Genomic DNA, 18,181 nt, shown 5'->3' on the forward strand with positions numbered 1-18,181 from the left:
GGGATACAGCAATACTGCTGGTTATATAAAACCAAGAGCAGGGTATATCTCTCACCCTGAGGACTGTTGGCCTGCTAGAGGCCAATGAACCCTATCCATGGAAATTAAATAACAAGCAGATGGCTTAGGTGTTTCAAGAAAAGACTTGTCTAAAATAACCCACTTGATCATATACCCTACCTTTAAAATGAAGATACATAGATCCGCTCAATAAATACCAACAATTTATCTCTATGTTAGTGGCAGATTGGGTAAAGAGAAGCAGAAAAGAAACAAGGCAGATTAAAAGATAAAAGACTGATTGACCAACTGACACAGAGGCAAGAAAAACAAGTTAAAAAAGAGCCATTTAAAGCAATTGTCACAGACATGGGGAAAGGTATTGACAAAAGGGAAAGAAATAAACAGATGAGGGAACAGAGATAGAGATGCACAGAGAGAAAGATTAATGTGGAAAGGATCACTCAGGCCTGTCTGGTCTCCTGTCAATGTGTTCTTTCTCCTGCTAGCATGGTCTTAGCAGTCCTACCTGGGCAGGTGGTTCCCTAATACGCAGTCCAGTCGTGGCTTCCCCACTGAGCATTGTTTCTGTATCCCTACCTGCCTGAATCATTTCCCCCTTACTGTGTCTCTGATGCCACAGGGTATGAGAGAGTGGGTATAAACACGCTTGGAATACCAACTGTATGTTTGGTTCTGCTCTAGGCATAGCAGTGATAAAGACATATAGGACACACTCCCTTCCCTCAAGAACTCTCAAGGAAGAGGCAAGCATGCCTGCACTATGACAGGTGCAGAAACAGAGACATGCTCAAAGTTCCTGAAATGTAGGGAGAGACTTCCAGTTCTGTGGAGGACTTAAGAAGTTAGATGTCCTGGAGATGGAGATAGCTCGGTTGGGCCTTGGAGATTGAGACCAATGAGACCTTGAGACCAATGAGAAGGGCATTCCTGGTGCAAAGGCATGTTCAGGAACAGGTCAAGCTCAATACCAGAGGATATGGAGGACCTTGGAGGAAGCAGCAGCAGTGTGCCTGGAGAAAGTTACTTCCAGATGTACTCAGGATTTAGACATGATCCTACATGTGAAGCATAGGTTGGAAATGGAATGGCAGGATGGGAGTCTGGGACAGATTCTGGCTATAAGTTGAGCATGACTTGGTTGTCCATCCAGGAGCGTCCAGCTTGGGTAATTGAGTATTTGGACATTGTGTTAACTGAAACAGGGAGGAGGATAAACAGTTGGCAAGGAGAAATGGTGACCAAGACCTTAAGAGAGAAGAAGGTGGAGAGAGCTATGCTGAGCAAGTTATATTTGAATGTCTTCAGGGACATCCAGGTGAAGACAACAGGTAGAGAGTTGTTTCTTGTTAAGAGAGGTCTTTCTTAAGTACTTGTATGATTGTTTTGTATATGTGTGCAGACCCCTGGGTCTGATGATCTATCAAACCCAATAGGAAGGTTTGCATGGGAAATAATACTTTTCAGTTTTAGCAAAGACTTAGTATGTCTGTTAGATAAAGAGAGCTTCTTTTTGGAAACCATCCAGTAAGGATTATCACCCAGCAGCTGGTGACCACATTAACCCCAAATTAGAACAGCCCGCAAGGTTGTAGACTTCACTCTGTCCCTGTTTTCTCACCAAGGAAAGTTGTATAATGTCCTTATGAAGTACTTCGTATTTCTGATGTCACACTTTTCAGTGCGACATATCTTAAGTTATTTGTGGCCCTGAGTCATCATGATTCCGAGACTGTAAGCTGTTAGAGGTCAAGGAATCTACATTTTGTTCCCTTCTGCATTTCCAGTGATTAATCCACTGTTTTGCAGTCAGTTTAGCTCCTGATAAATATACAGTAGATGAAATAGCAACATTTGCTGAACAATCCAGGGGCAAACCAGGAATTTGGGTCTCTCAGTTCCCAACTCAGCTTTTCAGCCCCTGAGGATCTCTGTAAAGGGTAGGGATGTTCCCACAGCCCTCTTATTCCTAAAGTCATATTAACTGGTTTCAGGAAAGACATGTGTCTAGGGGAGAACAGTTCCTTTGGTTTAGAATTAAAAGCTATGACATTAACTATTTAGGCAGGCTTATTTTTTCTCTATTCAATCTAAAAAAGCATATTCAGCAGACATGAGTGAGCTGAGGAATTTTTGTTTTGACAGCTTTGGGACATCTGAGATATTGTATACAGAGCATTCCCAACCAGCTCAGAAAGATGTGTGTCCAAAACATATGCAGGAAAATGACTGATCAAGAATGAGAAAAATGAGAGGAAATCCTCTTAAAATGAAATGTTTTGTCAAGAGCAACCTCAGATGCAAACATTTATGCCAGAAGAGACCTCAGATTAACAGGACTTTACCCAGTCCACTTGAATAGATGCCTAGAATAATTTGGTTTGTTAAAAATTGTGAGCTGTCAGGGCCCATAGTGGTCTAGTCAAATAGCCTCATCTTACAGATGAGTACACTAGGCCCAGAGAGAGGTCAGCAGTCTGCCCAGAGCTAGTGGCAAAGCTGAGATTCAAATCCAGGTCATCTGTTTGGAAAAGCCCACCTTTAACCCTTCCAGTGCAGTAGACGCATGGGCGATGGTTCATATTTTCTCAGTACTTGGGCTGCAAAGCATTTCCTCACACATCACTCCCATTTGTTGCTTTCTCCATCTCATCATTTTAATTCCTTAGGTCTCCACCACTCCAGCGGGTTCATGATGTCGCAAGGGTTACATCAGTATAGGGTCAATACCATCCTGGTGTGGAAGGACCCTCGGCCACGCCCAGTCTGGTTACCTCACCATCACGTGGAGAGCTTCTTAAAGACAAGATCTGGGGTCCAGGAACAGTAGGACTAGGTTTGGGAACCGTAGCTCTTCCATTCAGCTCCTTATTGCCTTTAAATGTCCTGTGTAACATCCAAGCAAGCTGTCTGCCAGCCTCTCTGTCTGAAAGCAAAGCACAGAATGGTGGGGAAGAAACTCAAGTTGGGATCTGAGATGTGAAATTTGCAGCTCAGATTCCTGTGAGTTTTATTACCTTCAGCGAGTAAACCACTCCCTGATTCTGTTTGTCATCTGAAAAATGGGAATGATTCCTAATTGACAGCATTGCTGTAAGTTCTGTGAGGACAGATTTCCAGATGCTGGAGCACAGGTGTTTCACCTTTGGAAGAGGAATGAGGCCATTCCAGTGAGAGGCCAATAGCCTGCATTTGGGTGGCCTGGCTCTACTTTGCTAGAAAGTTTTTCCTTAAAACTCTTAAAGTCCCTAGTTTTTCCCTCTAGAAACTGAAAGGACTTTATATTTAACCATGATACTCTCCATGCTGGGATTTAATCCTATGTAGCCCAGCTTCAAAATTCATAAAACTACATGAGAATAAGCGATACTAGTTCCCCATCTGCCTGGAGTAACAATATTCCTTCATCTGTTCTTACAAACTTCCTAGCTTAAACCTATCCCATGTTAAAATCTTTTCATTCATCAAGATGCAGCCCCAAAATTGCCTCCTCCATGAACCTCAGGTCTTCCCAGGCAGAAAATCTCTCTTGTTCTGTGTCCCCATGGCCTTACCATGTCTGCCAACTGTGAGAGTTAGGTGTGAGAAGTCTATCTCGCCACCCTGGAGTGGGAGTCCCTGAAGGGCACAGGGTCTGTTCTAGGACAGCCTTGTATCTGTGTTCTGAGATTGGCATCGGGTGGGGGAGTGGGGGGAGCCCCATGGTAACCTGCAACATCTAGCGAATCTTCACCATTAGAGACCAGAAAAGAGGGGAGGGTCATTTTTTTATGTTCTGAAGTTGAGACCGTTGATGACCATCAGCCTCTTCTGGTTATCATGGATGCCATATTGTTCAGAGCTCTTCTCCAACCTTCTGGTTTTAGGGGTGATCCTAATTTATGGATGTCATGCTGAGCAGTGTACAAACTATTAAGGTTTTGAACATGCTCTGTGGGGTCTGCTTCATTTGGTTAGAGATGATTCTGAAAATCACAAGGAAAGAATTGGACTGGAAAAGTCCAATCTGGGTTCTGGTCTCAGTTCTCTTACTTATCCAGATCCTAGGCTCTGCCACTTTGGCCAAGTCACATGAGCCTTGGTTTTCCCATCTGTAAAATGTGGAGGCTGGGCTCGTTAATTTCAGAATGTCTGGGATCTTAATTATTTTCAATTTTCTGTTCTGGGATGAGGAGCAGAGTCCCATTTCTTCTATCTATAACATTGCACTGGCCACAAAAAGAGAAATGAGAATTAAGCTTTCTACACATATCTCCCACCATCCTGGGTGTGCTTACACACACACCCTCCTTGAGACTGTCTTTTGAGGCTGTGTTTATATAATTGATTGATTGAAGGAGACTTGGCCCTTCTTCGCTGCAGCTTGATTATAAGTGAGCTAAACAGATGTCTTGAATTGGGTGATTGGTTCCCAGATGCATTCCAGGGAGCGAGATGGTGGGAAGGAAGTGAATGATTTCAGTTCTGGGGCCCCATGACAAATGAATAGTGGTTGTGGGCGGGGCGGGCAAGGGGCTAGGTTTGCTACTTAGTCTTATGAAGTAAGTGGCCAGATGTTGTTGGCAGCTGGTAGATTAATACCAAAGGTAACTGGTGGGCCAAGTGCCCCTTTAGGAAATAACCCAGCAAGAGGGAGTAGAAGCCCCTAATCATCCAAGCCTGGGCTGGAAGTCAGGACTCTTGGGATTCTGCTGACCAGCTGTTAGAGCCAAGTTAGAAAGCTTGTCTTGGCCATCTGCCCAAAAAGGGAAATTGGTCTTAAAATGGTAGAGATGGAAGAGACCTGAGGATCATTTTATTCCACCACTTAATTTTTCAGATGAGCACACTGAGGCCTGGAGAGGTTAAATGATTTGCCTGAAGTCACACTGCAGAACCGGGGCTAGAATGCAGCTCCTCTTATTCAAGGTCTAGTGTGACTTCACTTAAAAAAGGGAAGCTAGATCAGTGTGTCAAAAGCAAAGATTAAGGAGTTTCCACAAAGTTTGACACAGTCAAAGCTTTCTGCCTTCAGTGTTGGACATGGACCCATTTAACTCCCCTCTGCTGTGGCTAACCCCTGGAGACACCTGAAGACCAACAGCAAGGACTGCCAAGTTTAATAATAAACAATGTGCAAGTCACTGCCACGCTGGGCGCTTGGTATGTGTATTGCATTTAATCCTCCTCACAATCCCCTGAGGTGGTCCTTGCTTTAATCCCCATTTTACACATGAAAGAATTGAGGTACAGAGAGATTAAATAATTTGCCCCCCGGATATGCAGCGAGTCAAGTGACTGAGCCAAGCTTTCACTTTGAACAGTCTGATCCCATGCAGCAGCTAGTTCCTCAATATTCCTCAGACACCCTAGTGCCCCATGCAGTTTTGATATAAAACAGAGCAAGCTAGGAAGATACCTGTTTTGGTCAGTGTCTCCCTGGGTCCTCTGAGGTCAAGTCAGTCCAGCTCATTTCTCAGCTCCTGGTGGTAAATCTGAGGCACAGGCGACAAAGGCGATAAGATATGCATATATAGTACTTTGTAATTATAAAGCATGTCCACATTCATTACCTTATTTGATCATCATGGCGGGTATTATTATTTTTATCAGCATGATTATTGTGATAAATCTCTCACATTCATACGTGAGGAAACCAAGACTCAGGTGGTTAAATGAATTGCCCCAAAGCACAAGGCTGATTAGCCCAGAGCTTGGAAAAATCCAAGAATTGTCTAGTGATCTTTCTCTTTCACTCCCACTGCGTTTCCTCCCTTTGTTCTTATCATAGCTTCTAGCCTATGCACAGACCTACTCTCTAGCAGGGAGCTTCCAGCAACCATCAAAAAACAGCTTGTTGGCAGAAGAGTACATCTAGGATGAGAGAAGCCAGAAAGCCTTATTGGAAGTGATTTGAGCCATTGAATCACTGGGAGATATTTTTTTTTGAATCACTGGGAGATATTTGAAACCTAGCCATATGTGTTTTTGCTATCTTGTCTCAGAAAAAAAAAAAGTCTAGAGTTTTGCGAATTGTCCTAATTGTTTAAAGTATTATTATTATCATTATTTATTATTTTGTTATAGCTTAGAATAATAATAATAAATACCACAGGGCTCGGAACCAGATTTTAGTACCAATTTTGCAACCCACCCATTTGCATCCGTAATATCTCTAGACTTCAGTTTCTTCATGTCAGATAGTCCCAAAGGTCCCTCATCACCCAGAAGCTCAATGATCGAGAAGTTCTGGAGAATACCTTGAGAAAAGAAGATGACTCTGCCTTGTGCCTCAGGATTGCTGGCAGCCAAGGGAGCTCCTTTGATCTGGCTACAATCCTTAAGGACTGCCAGAGTTTTGAGAATGCTGGTCTCTGGAGCTATATATAAATGAACCGCAGCCTCAGACATGAAGCTCTATTATATGACCTCTAAAGGCCACCTGCAAGAGAACTGCTACATGTGCATGATGCTTCATACAATTCTTTGTTGAACCCACAAATCAGGCTTGTTAGGGATACACCGGCATTTGTATATGCCATCCCTGAAGCAATCTAGCCTCAGCTTAAATGTGCCAGTAAGCTAAGCCTGAGGAAGTAAGAGCTGGTGATTCAGCAACTGATGTTCAGCCTGGAGCTACCCAGAGAGGATGGCATTTGAAAAGGCCTCCACAGGCAGGAGAAATGCCCTCCACACTGTGTGACCAGCCACATGATCCTGGGGTAGTCTTTTCCCTTGCCTGGGTCTTGGTTTTTATCACCTGTCCAATGGGAGAAGGAGTTGACCTCAAATGTCATTTCAAGTTCTAATAGCCTTTAACTCTGTGAATATCGTCTAAAGGTAGACATGCCAACCTTCACATGGGACAACGTAATACCAAGGAAATGGTCATCTGCTATCAGCTAAAATAGCTCATATAAATATTATTTCTCATGGTAAACAGAAACTATTCAGAAAGGGCATGACTGTACAAATTCTGAATCAGCTAATGTGCGTTAGGAATTTCTCCATTCCAAGCGCATGCATCGTTTCATTGGATCATTCTAGCAGTTCTGGGAAGTTAGTCTGACCACCGAGATGACCGATGCTCTGAGAGAAGGAGAGAGTGCCTAATACTGCCCATCTGGCAGGTGGTGTAATTGGAATCAAATCTCAGGTCTTGTGCTCTATCCCTGAGAAACAAACCTGATGATATTAAGGTCACTTAATGAATAAGACATATTCATTCATCATAGATTCATAGGAGAAGATTATAGGGCTGGATGGGACCACAGAGACTACCATTCAACAAGTGAGGAATGCCAAGCCCAGCCTCAAGGCCATCTGCATCCTGGCAGTCAAATAGGAATCCCAAGACATATCACAATCATGCTGCTATTTTTTAAACTAGCAGCTAACCTGGTAATTTTGTTAATGTTTATTTACTTTTGAGAGAGAGACAGAGACAGAGAGAGAGAGAGACAGACAGAGAGGGAGACACAGGATCCAAAGCATGCTCTAGGCTCTGAGCTGTCAGCACAGAGCCCGATGCAGGGCTCAAACTCATGAACTGTGAGATCATGACCTGAGCTGGAGTCAGAAGCTTAACCCACTGAGCCATCCAGGTGCCCCCAAAACCAGATAATTCTCTGTTTTCAGATGCAGATTCCATGGCTGAGTATCCACTTGGGTGAATTCTCTCATGGGTCCCTGATGGCCATAGAAACCTTGCCCATACCACCCTCAGTTCCCTCAACCCACCCCTATCCCTATCCAAGAAACACAGCGGATATCCCAGAACATGTTAGGAAACCTAGATGGGTTACCTTGAGCCCTGGGCCTTACTTGAGGTGTACTCTTAGCTTCCTGAGTCAACACACCCATGGGGGGTTAAGACTTGAATCATAGAAATGTGTACTCTGACTCAATCCTCACCTAGGCCTTCCAGTTCTGTCTCCATCAAGGGAAGCTCAGATGCTCCAGCTCCTGTCCTGCCTCTAGCTGGACCCTGCCTGTTTCTCCATGGGTCCAGTTCCTGACCTGCCTTGATGTAGGTCTTGACTCTTATTGGTGTCTGTGGCTCTGAAGGAGGGTGGCTCTGTTGCTGCTTCCTTTTCAATTCATAATTCCCTGTTTGTGAGATACTGTCATCAAGGCCTCAGGGTCCCAGGAAGGAAGCAGGTCAGTGAAAGCCCACAGCCTACTCAATCACTTCATATCTAACTCAGATGTAACTTTATTTCTCTAAGCCCAGTGTCTTTATCTGCTAAATGGGGGTAAGAATCCTGCCTACTTCATAGGATCAAATAAGATAATGATGTAAGGTGCCTGGCATACTGTGTCCAAACACAGTAAGCTCTCAGTAAATGTAGTCAGTTATGAAAATACTTCCCACAGGCCTTCACAGAGGTCCTCCCCTCAGGTCTTCTTTACAAATGCATACCCAGTGCTGCCAGAGCCAAGAGCATTAGTCCAACCCCAATCTTGATTTCTGACACACTCCTAATAAGAGGAAAACAATTAAAGAAGGGTGAAGTGTCATAGGATGGATAAATATGGTGCTCTTCTCTTTTTTATTACTGCTTCTGCTTTTCATTCTACAATATTTGTTTCTAAACCTCATGGTGGGCTGACACTAAGAGACATCAGCAAGTGGGTTCCTGTGGACCTGCCCAAGGACAGCTGCTCTGAAGGATCCTGGAAACCAGCTAGTCTTGGAAAGAAAGTTTAAAAAACTAGAGGCTGCTGGTCCCCTCACTTGAAATTGACTCAAGGTGACTGAGGAAACTAGTAGCAAATCTCTGTGTTTCCAGGGTCAGGATCAAGGAGGCAGAAAAGGCCTTGATTCAAAGGAGCTTTTTGGAGACTTGGGTCAGTCAAAAAGGAGGACTGTTTGAGTTTCTAAGCTTACCCAAGGGGACACCTGAGTGTCCAAAGGACACCATGTCTCCCTATTACCTTTATGTGGTGTTGTAGATGGTGCCTGGAACTTTCACAGAATCTCCTCATGCATCTCAGCCTGGGAGGACCCCCATCTCCACTGATTAGCCAAGGTGGCCTCCTAGGCACAGGCCTTAGCATGGATGTTTGGGTAGGCTCACACACTTCTAAAGGCTAGGTTTCCCCCCTCAGACTCAGTGTGCGGTCATTGCCAACTCCTCTACAGCCAAGGGCATTTGAAAAGGAAACTGGGCATCTCTCTGGGCAGGGCTACCACAGGGTTTTCTGATCAGCTTCTGTTAACATTTTTCTGAATGGCTGCCTTTTATACTAGAACAGTGCCTTAAAGCTAACTGTTAATGAATTCAGTTTTTGAAATGTGACTCATACCCTGGAAGGTTTCAGAACATAGGTACAAGCTGATAAAAATGTATGAACATACATACGCACATACACACATTCACATTCACACTTACTCAGGAACAGTCAGTCACTGTAAAACCTGAGATTGTCTTCTTAATTCTCTGACGATCTTGAGGTAAACTGAGTCCCCATTGAGTGAGATGCACTTTCAGCCTCGTTTCATGGGGACTCTGCTTCTAGGGATGACAACATGCCCTCATTTAGAGGTAGGCAGAGTGAAAGTGACTGAGGGTCTGTAGGTTTGGTTGTGTTGGCCTTATAGAATCACCAACCTTCAGAGACGGAGGGCACTGTAGAAGGTATTTGCTCCATTTGTTTCATTTTTCAAAGGTAGAAAACTAGGCATAGAGAGGTGAGTGAACCTGCTGAGGTCTCTCAGCTGCTCTATGCAGGACCAAGCCTGGAACCATCCTCACTGCTCTACCAAGACCTTTCTCTTCACAGCACCTGACACCCCTCTCAGCAGGAGAACTGTTTCCAGAAGATTCCATTACTTTATCTTTTTTTTTTTTTTTTTTTTTACAATGGAAGTAACAAGAAAGTGGGTAGCAATGATCAGCAGGTTCTGGAAAGTATGTCTTTTTCTCATTGCTATTTTTCAATGGTTAGATTCTCCTGGGTCCTGATAGGTAAAGTAAGTTTGAGATCTCTAGATTGTTTTGAAATTTTTTTAATGTTTATTTATTTATTTTTGAGAAAGAGGGGAGGAGGCACAGGGATAGAGAGGGAGACACAGAATCCAAAGCAGGCTCCAGGCTCTGAGCTGTTAGTACAGAGCCCGATACTGGGCTTGAGCTCACGGACCATGAGATCATGACCTGAGCTGAAGTCCGACGCCTAACTGACGGAACCACCCAGGTGCCCCGAGATCTCTGGAATGTTTTGAAGGTCATGGTTACTTTGCAAAATAAGCCTGACACAGAGGAAATATAAATCTGTTCCCTTAGGGGCAAGGACAAGCCTTTGCAAATATGAAGAGGTTGCAGACTTTGGGTGTAATAATAACCAAGATATAACACTTCCCAGGTTTCTCATATATTATTTAATTTACTCTGTTGGTCCTGGATTGTGATTTTGAAACTGTGGAGGCATGATGAAAAATGTCTCAATCTTCATCATTATCCAGCCTTAGGTCACATTCTGGTTCTGCCTTAGGGTGATCCTTTGATCTTTAGGCAAGTAGAGTAAACTTTCTGAGCCTCTGTTTCCCTACCTGTAGAGAGAAGATAACATCTACTTCTCAGTGATTTTCTGTAGATTAGATATAGTGGCATCAGAAAAACAGTGACATAAAAAAAACCACACACATAGTCTCTGGCAGATGGCTGGGACTCAGTGAATGTTATTTCCCATGCCTTCTCTTGCATGTTGACCTGCCTCTGCCATTGGATTGCTTAAGGCTGAACACTTCACTGAAACCCTTGATCCCTCTGAGTCCTATCTGTAAAATATACTCTACAGTCCCTATCCTACCAGGACTGGGTCAGAAGAGGGTTAAGGAGACACAAGAAGCTTCATAGGTCTACAACTTTAGAAAAGACCCAAGGAGAATATTCCTTATCCTGGTGTTTTTAGAAATGAGTCCCAGGTGTTATTGCTTGAAAGGCACTGAGGCTAGTGCAGGAGAAAGAAACCTGTCTTGATATTTTATGAGAAATTAAACTGGAATTTAAAAAAGCCCAATTCAGTTTCACCCAAAATGAACAGTAATATTAACCTCCTTTCTATTTAAAGCCAAAGAGTGCAGCTTTGACAGCTAAAGGGAGGCTGCCTTGGAACAAGAATTTCAAAATGTACCTATTTGATAATTGGAGCATGTGCCTAGCTTGTTTCACCAGGCAGGGTTTGGTCCAAACACAGCCGGTTCTTCTCTGACTCTTCAGAGTTAAAAGATCCCAGGACGAATGATGCTTGATACTAGGATTGTATATTCTGTTGTCTGTCTAATATACACCAGACAGTATTTGATCTTGCATGCCACCCCTCTGTTCCAAATAGAAATAGGACGACTTTAATTGGAGAAGAAAAATCAAGATAGAGGCTGGGCCACAGAAGAGAAAGCTTTGGGAAAGTCACCAATAGTTGTCTATGTGGGATGGGAATGGCCAGTACCTTTCTCTCCCATCTTTTGACTCAGTCATTTGTTAATATAGATGGATCTTTTTGACCCTCTTTAGAAAAGCCAAGATTAGTGGCTACTCTTTTCATTATAAGGATAATTTTTATGCTACAAAATACACAATGTTGGACCAGCTTTCTCCTTGCATTCTGTAATCAAAACTAGGTGGCTGGCAAGTAAGTCTTGAAGATTAAAGCGGCCTACAATTCATGGACACCAATTCATGGACACAGCAGCAGCTCAGCCCCCAGAGGCAAGTAGAAAGTCTTCAAAGCTGATAAATATGTAGGCAGCAGGTGGCATGTCAACTCAAACAAGGTTGTAGTCCTGCCCATTTCAGCTCACCATTATAAAGGTGAATTGTCTGTATTGTGAAAGGTCAAGTAGTATTAACCTTAGGACCAGAAAGATGGCAGCTCCTGGAGAGCAGCTGGTACATAAATCTCTACTGGTTGAGAAGCAGAAAGATACTTAATAGAAGTGTAATTGAAGGATTTTTCTTCCCCCACAACCCCCCACCAACCCCTACCTAAACTTAGTTTGGCTAAAGTCAACAGGAATTCTTTTACTCCCACTCTGGCATAGGGCTTAGCTGCCTGTGTATGTGACTAAGGGACAATCCAGTGACGACCAGCTGCCTGCACTAGCATTGACACCCTTCCCCTCTGCATTCTGAAATTTTTAACACCAGATTCATCTTGGAGGTCATGGTAGCAGTAGCCACAGAAGCAGCTGTTACAATGCACAATGATAATTGGGAGTTAGCACCCATTAGCACCACTACGAAGATTGATTTATCAAATTCCCTATAACACTTCTGAGAACAAGGACTTAGGAATCTTTAAAAAGCCAAATTAAGAAGGAGCTTTAGAAAACATCTAGTCTAAGTCTCCTTTTGTATTTGAGGAACTTGAGGCCCAGAGAGGTGTAGTGTCTCGTTCAAGGGCACCGGCAAAATTGGTGGCAGAGCTGAAGTTGGAGCCCAGGTCTCACTGGGCATTTGTTTCCCCAGTCACTTGGTCTAAACCCATGTTTTTCAGATGAGGGCACCCAGTGCCACACATGAGAAGAGACTGTCCAAGCCTGGACACCAAGTCCAGTGTTCTGGGTTTTTTATATCATATTCTCCCTTTCTTCACATCCCCATGGCTGAGGGGAGACAATGAAGTCAAAAGTGGGTGAATAATTCGCACTTTGGCACACATTCCATTTACCCATTAATAAGCATTGAGAACCTACTGGGTACAAAGTACTTCAGCCACTTTGGGTAATGCATATGGAGTTAGGAAGGGGAAGGAGGTGAGTGTGTCTTAGAAGTAGGGCAAACATGGAATGGTTTGGGCACAAGAATCCTTGTAAAAGGTCATAAAATTGTCCCACAGTATGGTCTCTTCCTGCCTCCCTTCTCGCTCTCTCTCTCTCTCTCTCCTTACCAGTGACCTTCCCCACCCTCTCCCCAAGAGAGAATGAGCCCAGACTAGCTTTCATAGCCTTGGCCCTCTTGTCTGGAGGGAGCTGAAGAGTAGATCTAAGGCTAGAAGACAGGGCTGTGAGTAAAGGCCTGAGCTCCATTTGGCCTTCTCTTCTCAAATAGAGCAGAACCTGGTGAAGATTTTTCTTGAGCATCTACTGTAGGCAGGTTCACAAATACAGAAAGCACATGATCCTCCCGGCTCTTACGGCAAACTCTAGAGGTAGATTTATCATCACCAATGTACAGATGAGGAAATTTGAGGCCACAGAGGCTGATTTTCTTGCCTGGAGTCAACCCAGCTGCTAAGCAGCAGACTTAGATTCAGACCTATCTGGTTGCAAAGCCAGGCTCCAGCCACTTGGCCTCAGGCCCTTTCATGTCACCAGGTAACCTCACAGGATGTAGAGCTTCTTCCAGTCCCACCTGTTAGCTCTTTTTTCACCTGCCTTCTCTAAAGATGCCTCCTTTAATCTGAGTAACACAAGGAACACCTTTGTTTCTCTCTTAGTCCCCTTTACAACAATGTGGAGCCAAGCCAGCTGTGAAACTGACAGCTCCCCACCCCGGAGAGATGAGGGTTGTGGGTGAGATGAAGGCCACCTTCCTGGAGCGGAGGGCGGAGCGGGGGCGATGCTGGAATGTTTCTTTTGGGAGACAGTTTGCTCCACTGACCTTTGGCTGTCACTGCAGGTCTGGAGTGCAGCTTTGACTTCCCCTGTGAGCTGGAGTACTCCCCACCACTCCACGACCTCCGGAACCAGAGCTGGTCCTGGCGCCGAGTCCCCTCTGAGGAGGCCTCCCAGATGGACCTGTTGGATGGGCCTGAGACAGAGCACTCCAAGGAGATGCCCAGAGGTAAGGGTAGAGGCCACCACAAAGTGTCCCAGATGGGCTAGCACAGGGTTTGTATGTCTATTTCTGTTTGCAGTTTTAAGGCTTCCTGGCTCTGCTCTAACCTGTTTCCTTTGAAACCTGCTTTTAATGTGTGCGCCTTCCGTAGGATGCAAGTCCAATTTCAGGACCAAGCTGACCCTTCACTCTCTCACCAAGTAAAGGAAATAGGATTTTATAGCTCTCACACTGATGGTAGGAGAAAGTGCTGATCTGTTTGTCCTTTGGGAATAGAGTTGCCAAGTAAAATACAGGACACCCACTTAAATTTGAGTTTTCTGATGAACAATGGTTTTTTTTAGCATAAATACATCTCATGCAATAGTTGGGCCATACTTATACATTAAAATTATTCCAACTTCCAATTATATTTAAAAATTTCAGGGGCACCTAGTGGTTCAGTAGGTTAAGCATCTGACTCTTGATTTTGGCTCAAGTCATGATCTCACAGTTCATAAGTTCAAGCCCCACATCAGGCTCTGTATTGTCAGTGGGATTCTCCTCTCTCTGTCCCTCCTGTGCACGCTCTCTCTCTCTATCAAAATAAATAAGTAAACTTACAAAAAAGAAAAATTCAAATGTAATTGAGTGTCCTGCATTTTTTTTTGCTAAATCTGGCATTTTTAATTTGGAAGGTATTGTATAACTGGGTTAAATGTTAGTTTCAAAGCCATTAATGAATATTCAGGCTGTGTTGTAGCTTTGCAAGGTGTTTCCAGTAGTCCTGAGCGATTAATGAACATCCTCTTCTGAATTATCAGGGGCCAGAGAAGTTAGACTCTGAATAAGTTGTGGGTGTTTGTTAAATATTTGCTGAGTGTTTAGAGATAGATGCAGAGACACTAAGCCCTAGTCCAGCTTTCAGGTCTCAAATCTTAGGTGGCAAATCTTAGAGCCCCACGTTCCTTGGACCCAGAAAACTCTGCTTATTCAGAATTGACAGCCTATGTTTCTGACTTGTAGGGAAAAGTAGCCACTGATGTGGTAATGGACTCACTGAACCATTCGGAGTAGTACTTTCATTTTGCAAAGCCTTTCCATGTACAGTCTCATGGGATTCCAATTTTGTGAGAGAGGCAGGGCAGATGAGAAACTGAGGGCTCAGAGAGGGGAAGTGACTTGCTAAAGATCACATAGCTTGTACGTGTCGGTCCAGGTCTAGATGTCTCCTGTGATGAGTGCCAAACAAGGACGCTTTCTCCCACATCGTGTTTCTGCCTTTGCAGCAAAAGCTCTAGTGAAAGCCTGCCCTGGGCCCAGGTCCGGGAGGCAGTTATCTCAGGCTCATGCTTCTGTGAATCTAACGGGCTCAATTAAGTTTCTGGGGGAGGTTGGAGGTGGCACAGAAATAAGCCTGATGCCCTCAGGCTTCTATAGCAGCCTCAGACCCTGAACTGTGAGAGAACTTTCCTTTCTTCATACTCTCCCAGGCTGACCTTTTTTTCTGTTTTTATGACTCTTTTGGAATTGCTTGACCTTGATTTATATTTTAAGCTGCTTTCACCTGGATGCTGATGTGTATTGGCAGGGGGAGGGGGGAGTATTGTGTGTAGGTGAGTGGCTCTTAACCCTATAGTGCATCTACAGTGCATCTGACTCCTCTGGAGAGCTTATACAAAGTACTGCCTGGTTTCCGCAGCCTGGGATACTGATTCAACAGATCTGAGATGGAACCTAGAAATCTGTATATTTTTAAATTTTAGCATAAAATCTAGCATGTGCAACAAAGTGAAACATGTATGCATGGATTCACAATTACAATGAAATCAACATATGTGTTCTCAACACCAAGCATAAGAATTTGAACGTTTGTCAGTCCATTTACAACCTCTTCTGTCACCCACCTAGATCCAAAATCTTTCCTTTCCCTCAGAGGGAACCACTATCCTGTTTTGTGTCCATCGTTCATTTGCTTTTCCTTATGACCTTACCACTTATGTATATAGCCCCAAACAGCATGTCGATTAGGTTTGTAACCTGTTATACAAATGAAATAATATTGTTGTTTTGTGGCTTGTCAGTGTAGATGCATGTAGCTGTGGTTCATTTGGTTTTCAATCACTGCATGAAAATACCACAGTTGATTTCTTCCACCATCCTTAGACATTTGGGTCATTTCTGTGGTTTGGCTGTTACCAACAGCACTACTGTAAGCATTTTGTACATGCCTCTTGGTGCATATACATGTCCAAGAATTTCCCTGGAGCAGAGAGTAGGAGTAGAATTGCTGGGTCATGGGTTGCAGCTTCCATTTCAATAGAGAGTGCCGAGCTATTTTCCAAAGTGCTCGTACCAAGTTATACCCCATTTTGAGGTGTTAGCATTCCTCCCCAGGACTTTACAGCCTCACCAGTACCTGATATTGTCAGACTTTGTCATTTTCGTCCATCTGGTGGATGCAATACAGTATTTCAGTGGAGTCTCAGTTTTCACAGGACTCTCTCCTTCTTTTTTCCTTTGTGTTTTTTTAAAAAAATATTTTTAGACACTTCTCAAGTGATTCTGAGACATAACTAGGTTTGTTATACTCTTGACGTGGACCTGCTTTCATGCATCCATAGGGGTGGCTCCAGAGCCTAATCCCCAACAGTCCTGGTAGTACATGTACTTTTGGTCATTGTATGTTTTTTGTTTGATGGCTATTGAATTGTGAGTGCAGTTCAGTGAAATCAGGAGATAGGGACAAGTAGCAATTGTCCACAGACTTTGTGGAGTCAGACTTTATCAATTTGAAAGTTGGCATTTTTTACATTTTTAAATGAATTTTAGAAGAGTGCCAATAGATTACGCATTGCCACTCTGTGACCTGTCTCTCCTCCTTTATCGGCTTTCTTGTGATCTCTGGCATCTTCATGTTACCCTGAGTTATAGGAGAAAAACGAAAGGAAGAAGAGGAGAGAAGAAAGAAATAAGTGTTCCTGAGTGTGGAAATATATCCGTGCCTTTATGTTTTTATAAAGGGCCAGTACATGCACTGACTACAGACTTTTTCCAATTAGTTAGACCAGTAAGGATTGGAATATTCATGTTTTAGTGAGTACTGCCAACTTCCATTTGTCTGAAAAACATTCTTACTAACATGAAGGACAATGATGTGAATAGCCATGGCCAAAGCCATTGTAGATATATCAGTCCGCTTGATCAAGTTCCTTAGTGAACAAACACATCCAAGCATAACTTGAGGGAATCTCAGCACTGTCAGAACTGGTATTTCTTTTTCCTGGGGTCTAATGGAAGTATCTGTATAGTCACACAGCCTTGATCAGTCTTAGAAACAAGGGACTAGCCTCTAGCCTTTGTAGGCACACATCTGGAATGTCACTGAGAGGTGTTCAGAACTTCCAGTAATGGGCCGCTCATTGCTTTTTGATTCAACTAATTATATCACTCCCTGGTCACTGAAGTAAGGTTGCTACTCATGAAGCAAGCTGATGTGTCTTAACGTCTCTTGACTGTCATGGAAAGAGGTGAAGGTGAAGGAGAGAAAATGGCATGCCCAATTTGCACAGCACCAAAGCAAGGACCTATATCCCAATCCTAAATGCCATCTCTTTAGAATCTCCCTTTCTCTGATGATCCCCTCTTGGCAGAAGGGATTCTGGTTGTGGAGATAAGAAGGAGGAATGGGGTGCACTTTAGGGTAGTACAGTCAATAGAGATTTTTTAAAACTCAACATTTATTGGTTGGATGGTATTTAGACTCTGTTGCAATATTTCTTGTCAGAGGATATAGAAAGACCAGAAAAAGGCAGTGAGATAATACCAATCATAGATAATGAACTGTAAGAGTATAAATTCTGAATGATTTTAATTTATAGCCACTGTAGCTGAGAATAATAAGGAAGATACAATTCAGAGCAGCAAGATAATAAAAAGTGATGGTCTTGATTGAACACAATATTATAAATTAATAAGATTTTGAGGAATCATCAGGTTGAGGCGTTCTATGACTTTTTAAGAAGTGCCAGGAACATGTTTGACATCTACTACTTCTGGTGTTTTGGAATGTAGTCACATTTTTCTTCTCCAGCAAGACAAGATCTTAGTCTCCAGCATGGGCCCTAGCTTCAAAGTAGAAAACAGATTAGCAGCTTCTCCCCAGAACCCCTCCATAACCCCTCAGTCATGTGTATACCCAAGAAGAATGGACTAGACTCAGCTGAGAGGAGCGGACATCCTTCCTGTATCGACTCAACTCTCTTCCACAAAACTGATTCTCAAGTCTCTGTTTGGGTTTGGCTTTTGTCTTTCTCTGACTTATTTTGCTTAGCATACTCTCTAGCCATATGATTTCACCCATATATGTGGAATTTAAGAAAAAACAAAAACATGCAAAGGAAAATAAGAGAGAGAGA

The 18,181-nt window shown here is 43.4% G+C and overlaps 1 protein-coding gene across 1 annotated transcript in view; it reads left to right on the forward strand.

The window, feature by feature from the left end:
- ALK (ALK receptor tyrosine kinase) overlaps positions 1 to 18,181 on the forward strand; it is a 671,492-nt gene that overhangs the window by 202,142 nt on the left and 451,169 nt on the right. The window contains exon 3 of the mRNA XM_027033475.2: positions 13,626 to 13,790. Within this exon, the coding sequence (XP_026889276.1) occupies positions 13,626 to 13,790 (165 nt within the window). The remainder of the gene's footprint in view (positions 1 to 13,625; positions 13,791 to 18,181) is intronic.

This window comes from Acinonyx jubatus, chromosome A3 (genome assembly GCF_027475565.1).
Source record: "Acinonyx jubatus isolate Ajub_Pintada_27869175 chromosome A3, VMU_Ajub_asm_v1.0, whole genome shotgun sequence".
Lineage (NCBI taxonomy): Eukaryota > Metazoa > Chordata > Mammalia > Carnivora > Felidae > Acinonyx > Acinonyx jubatus.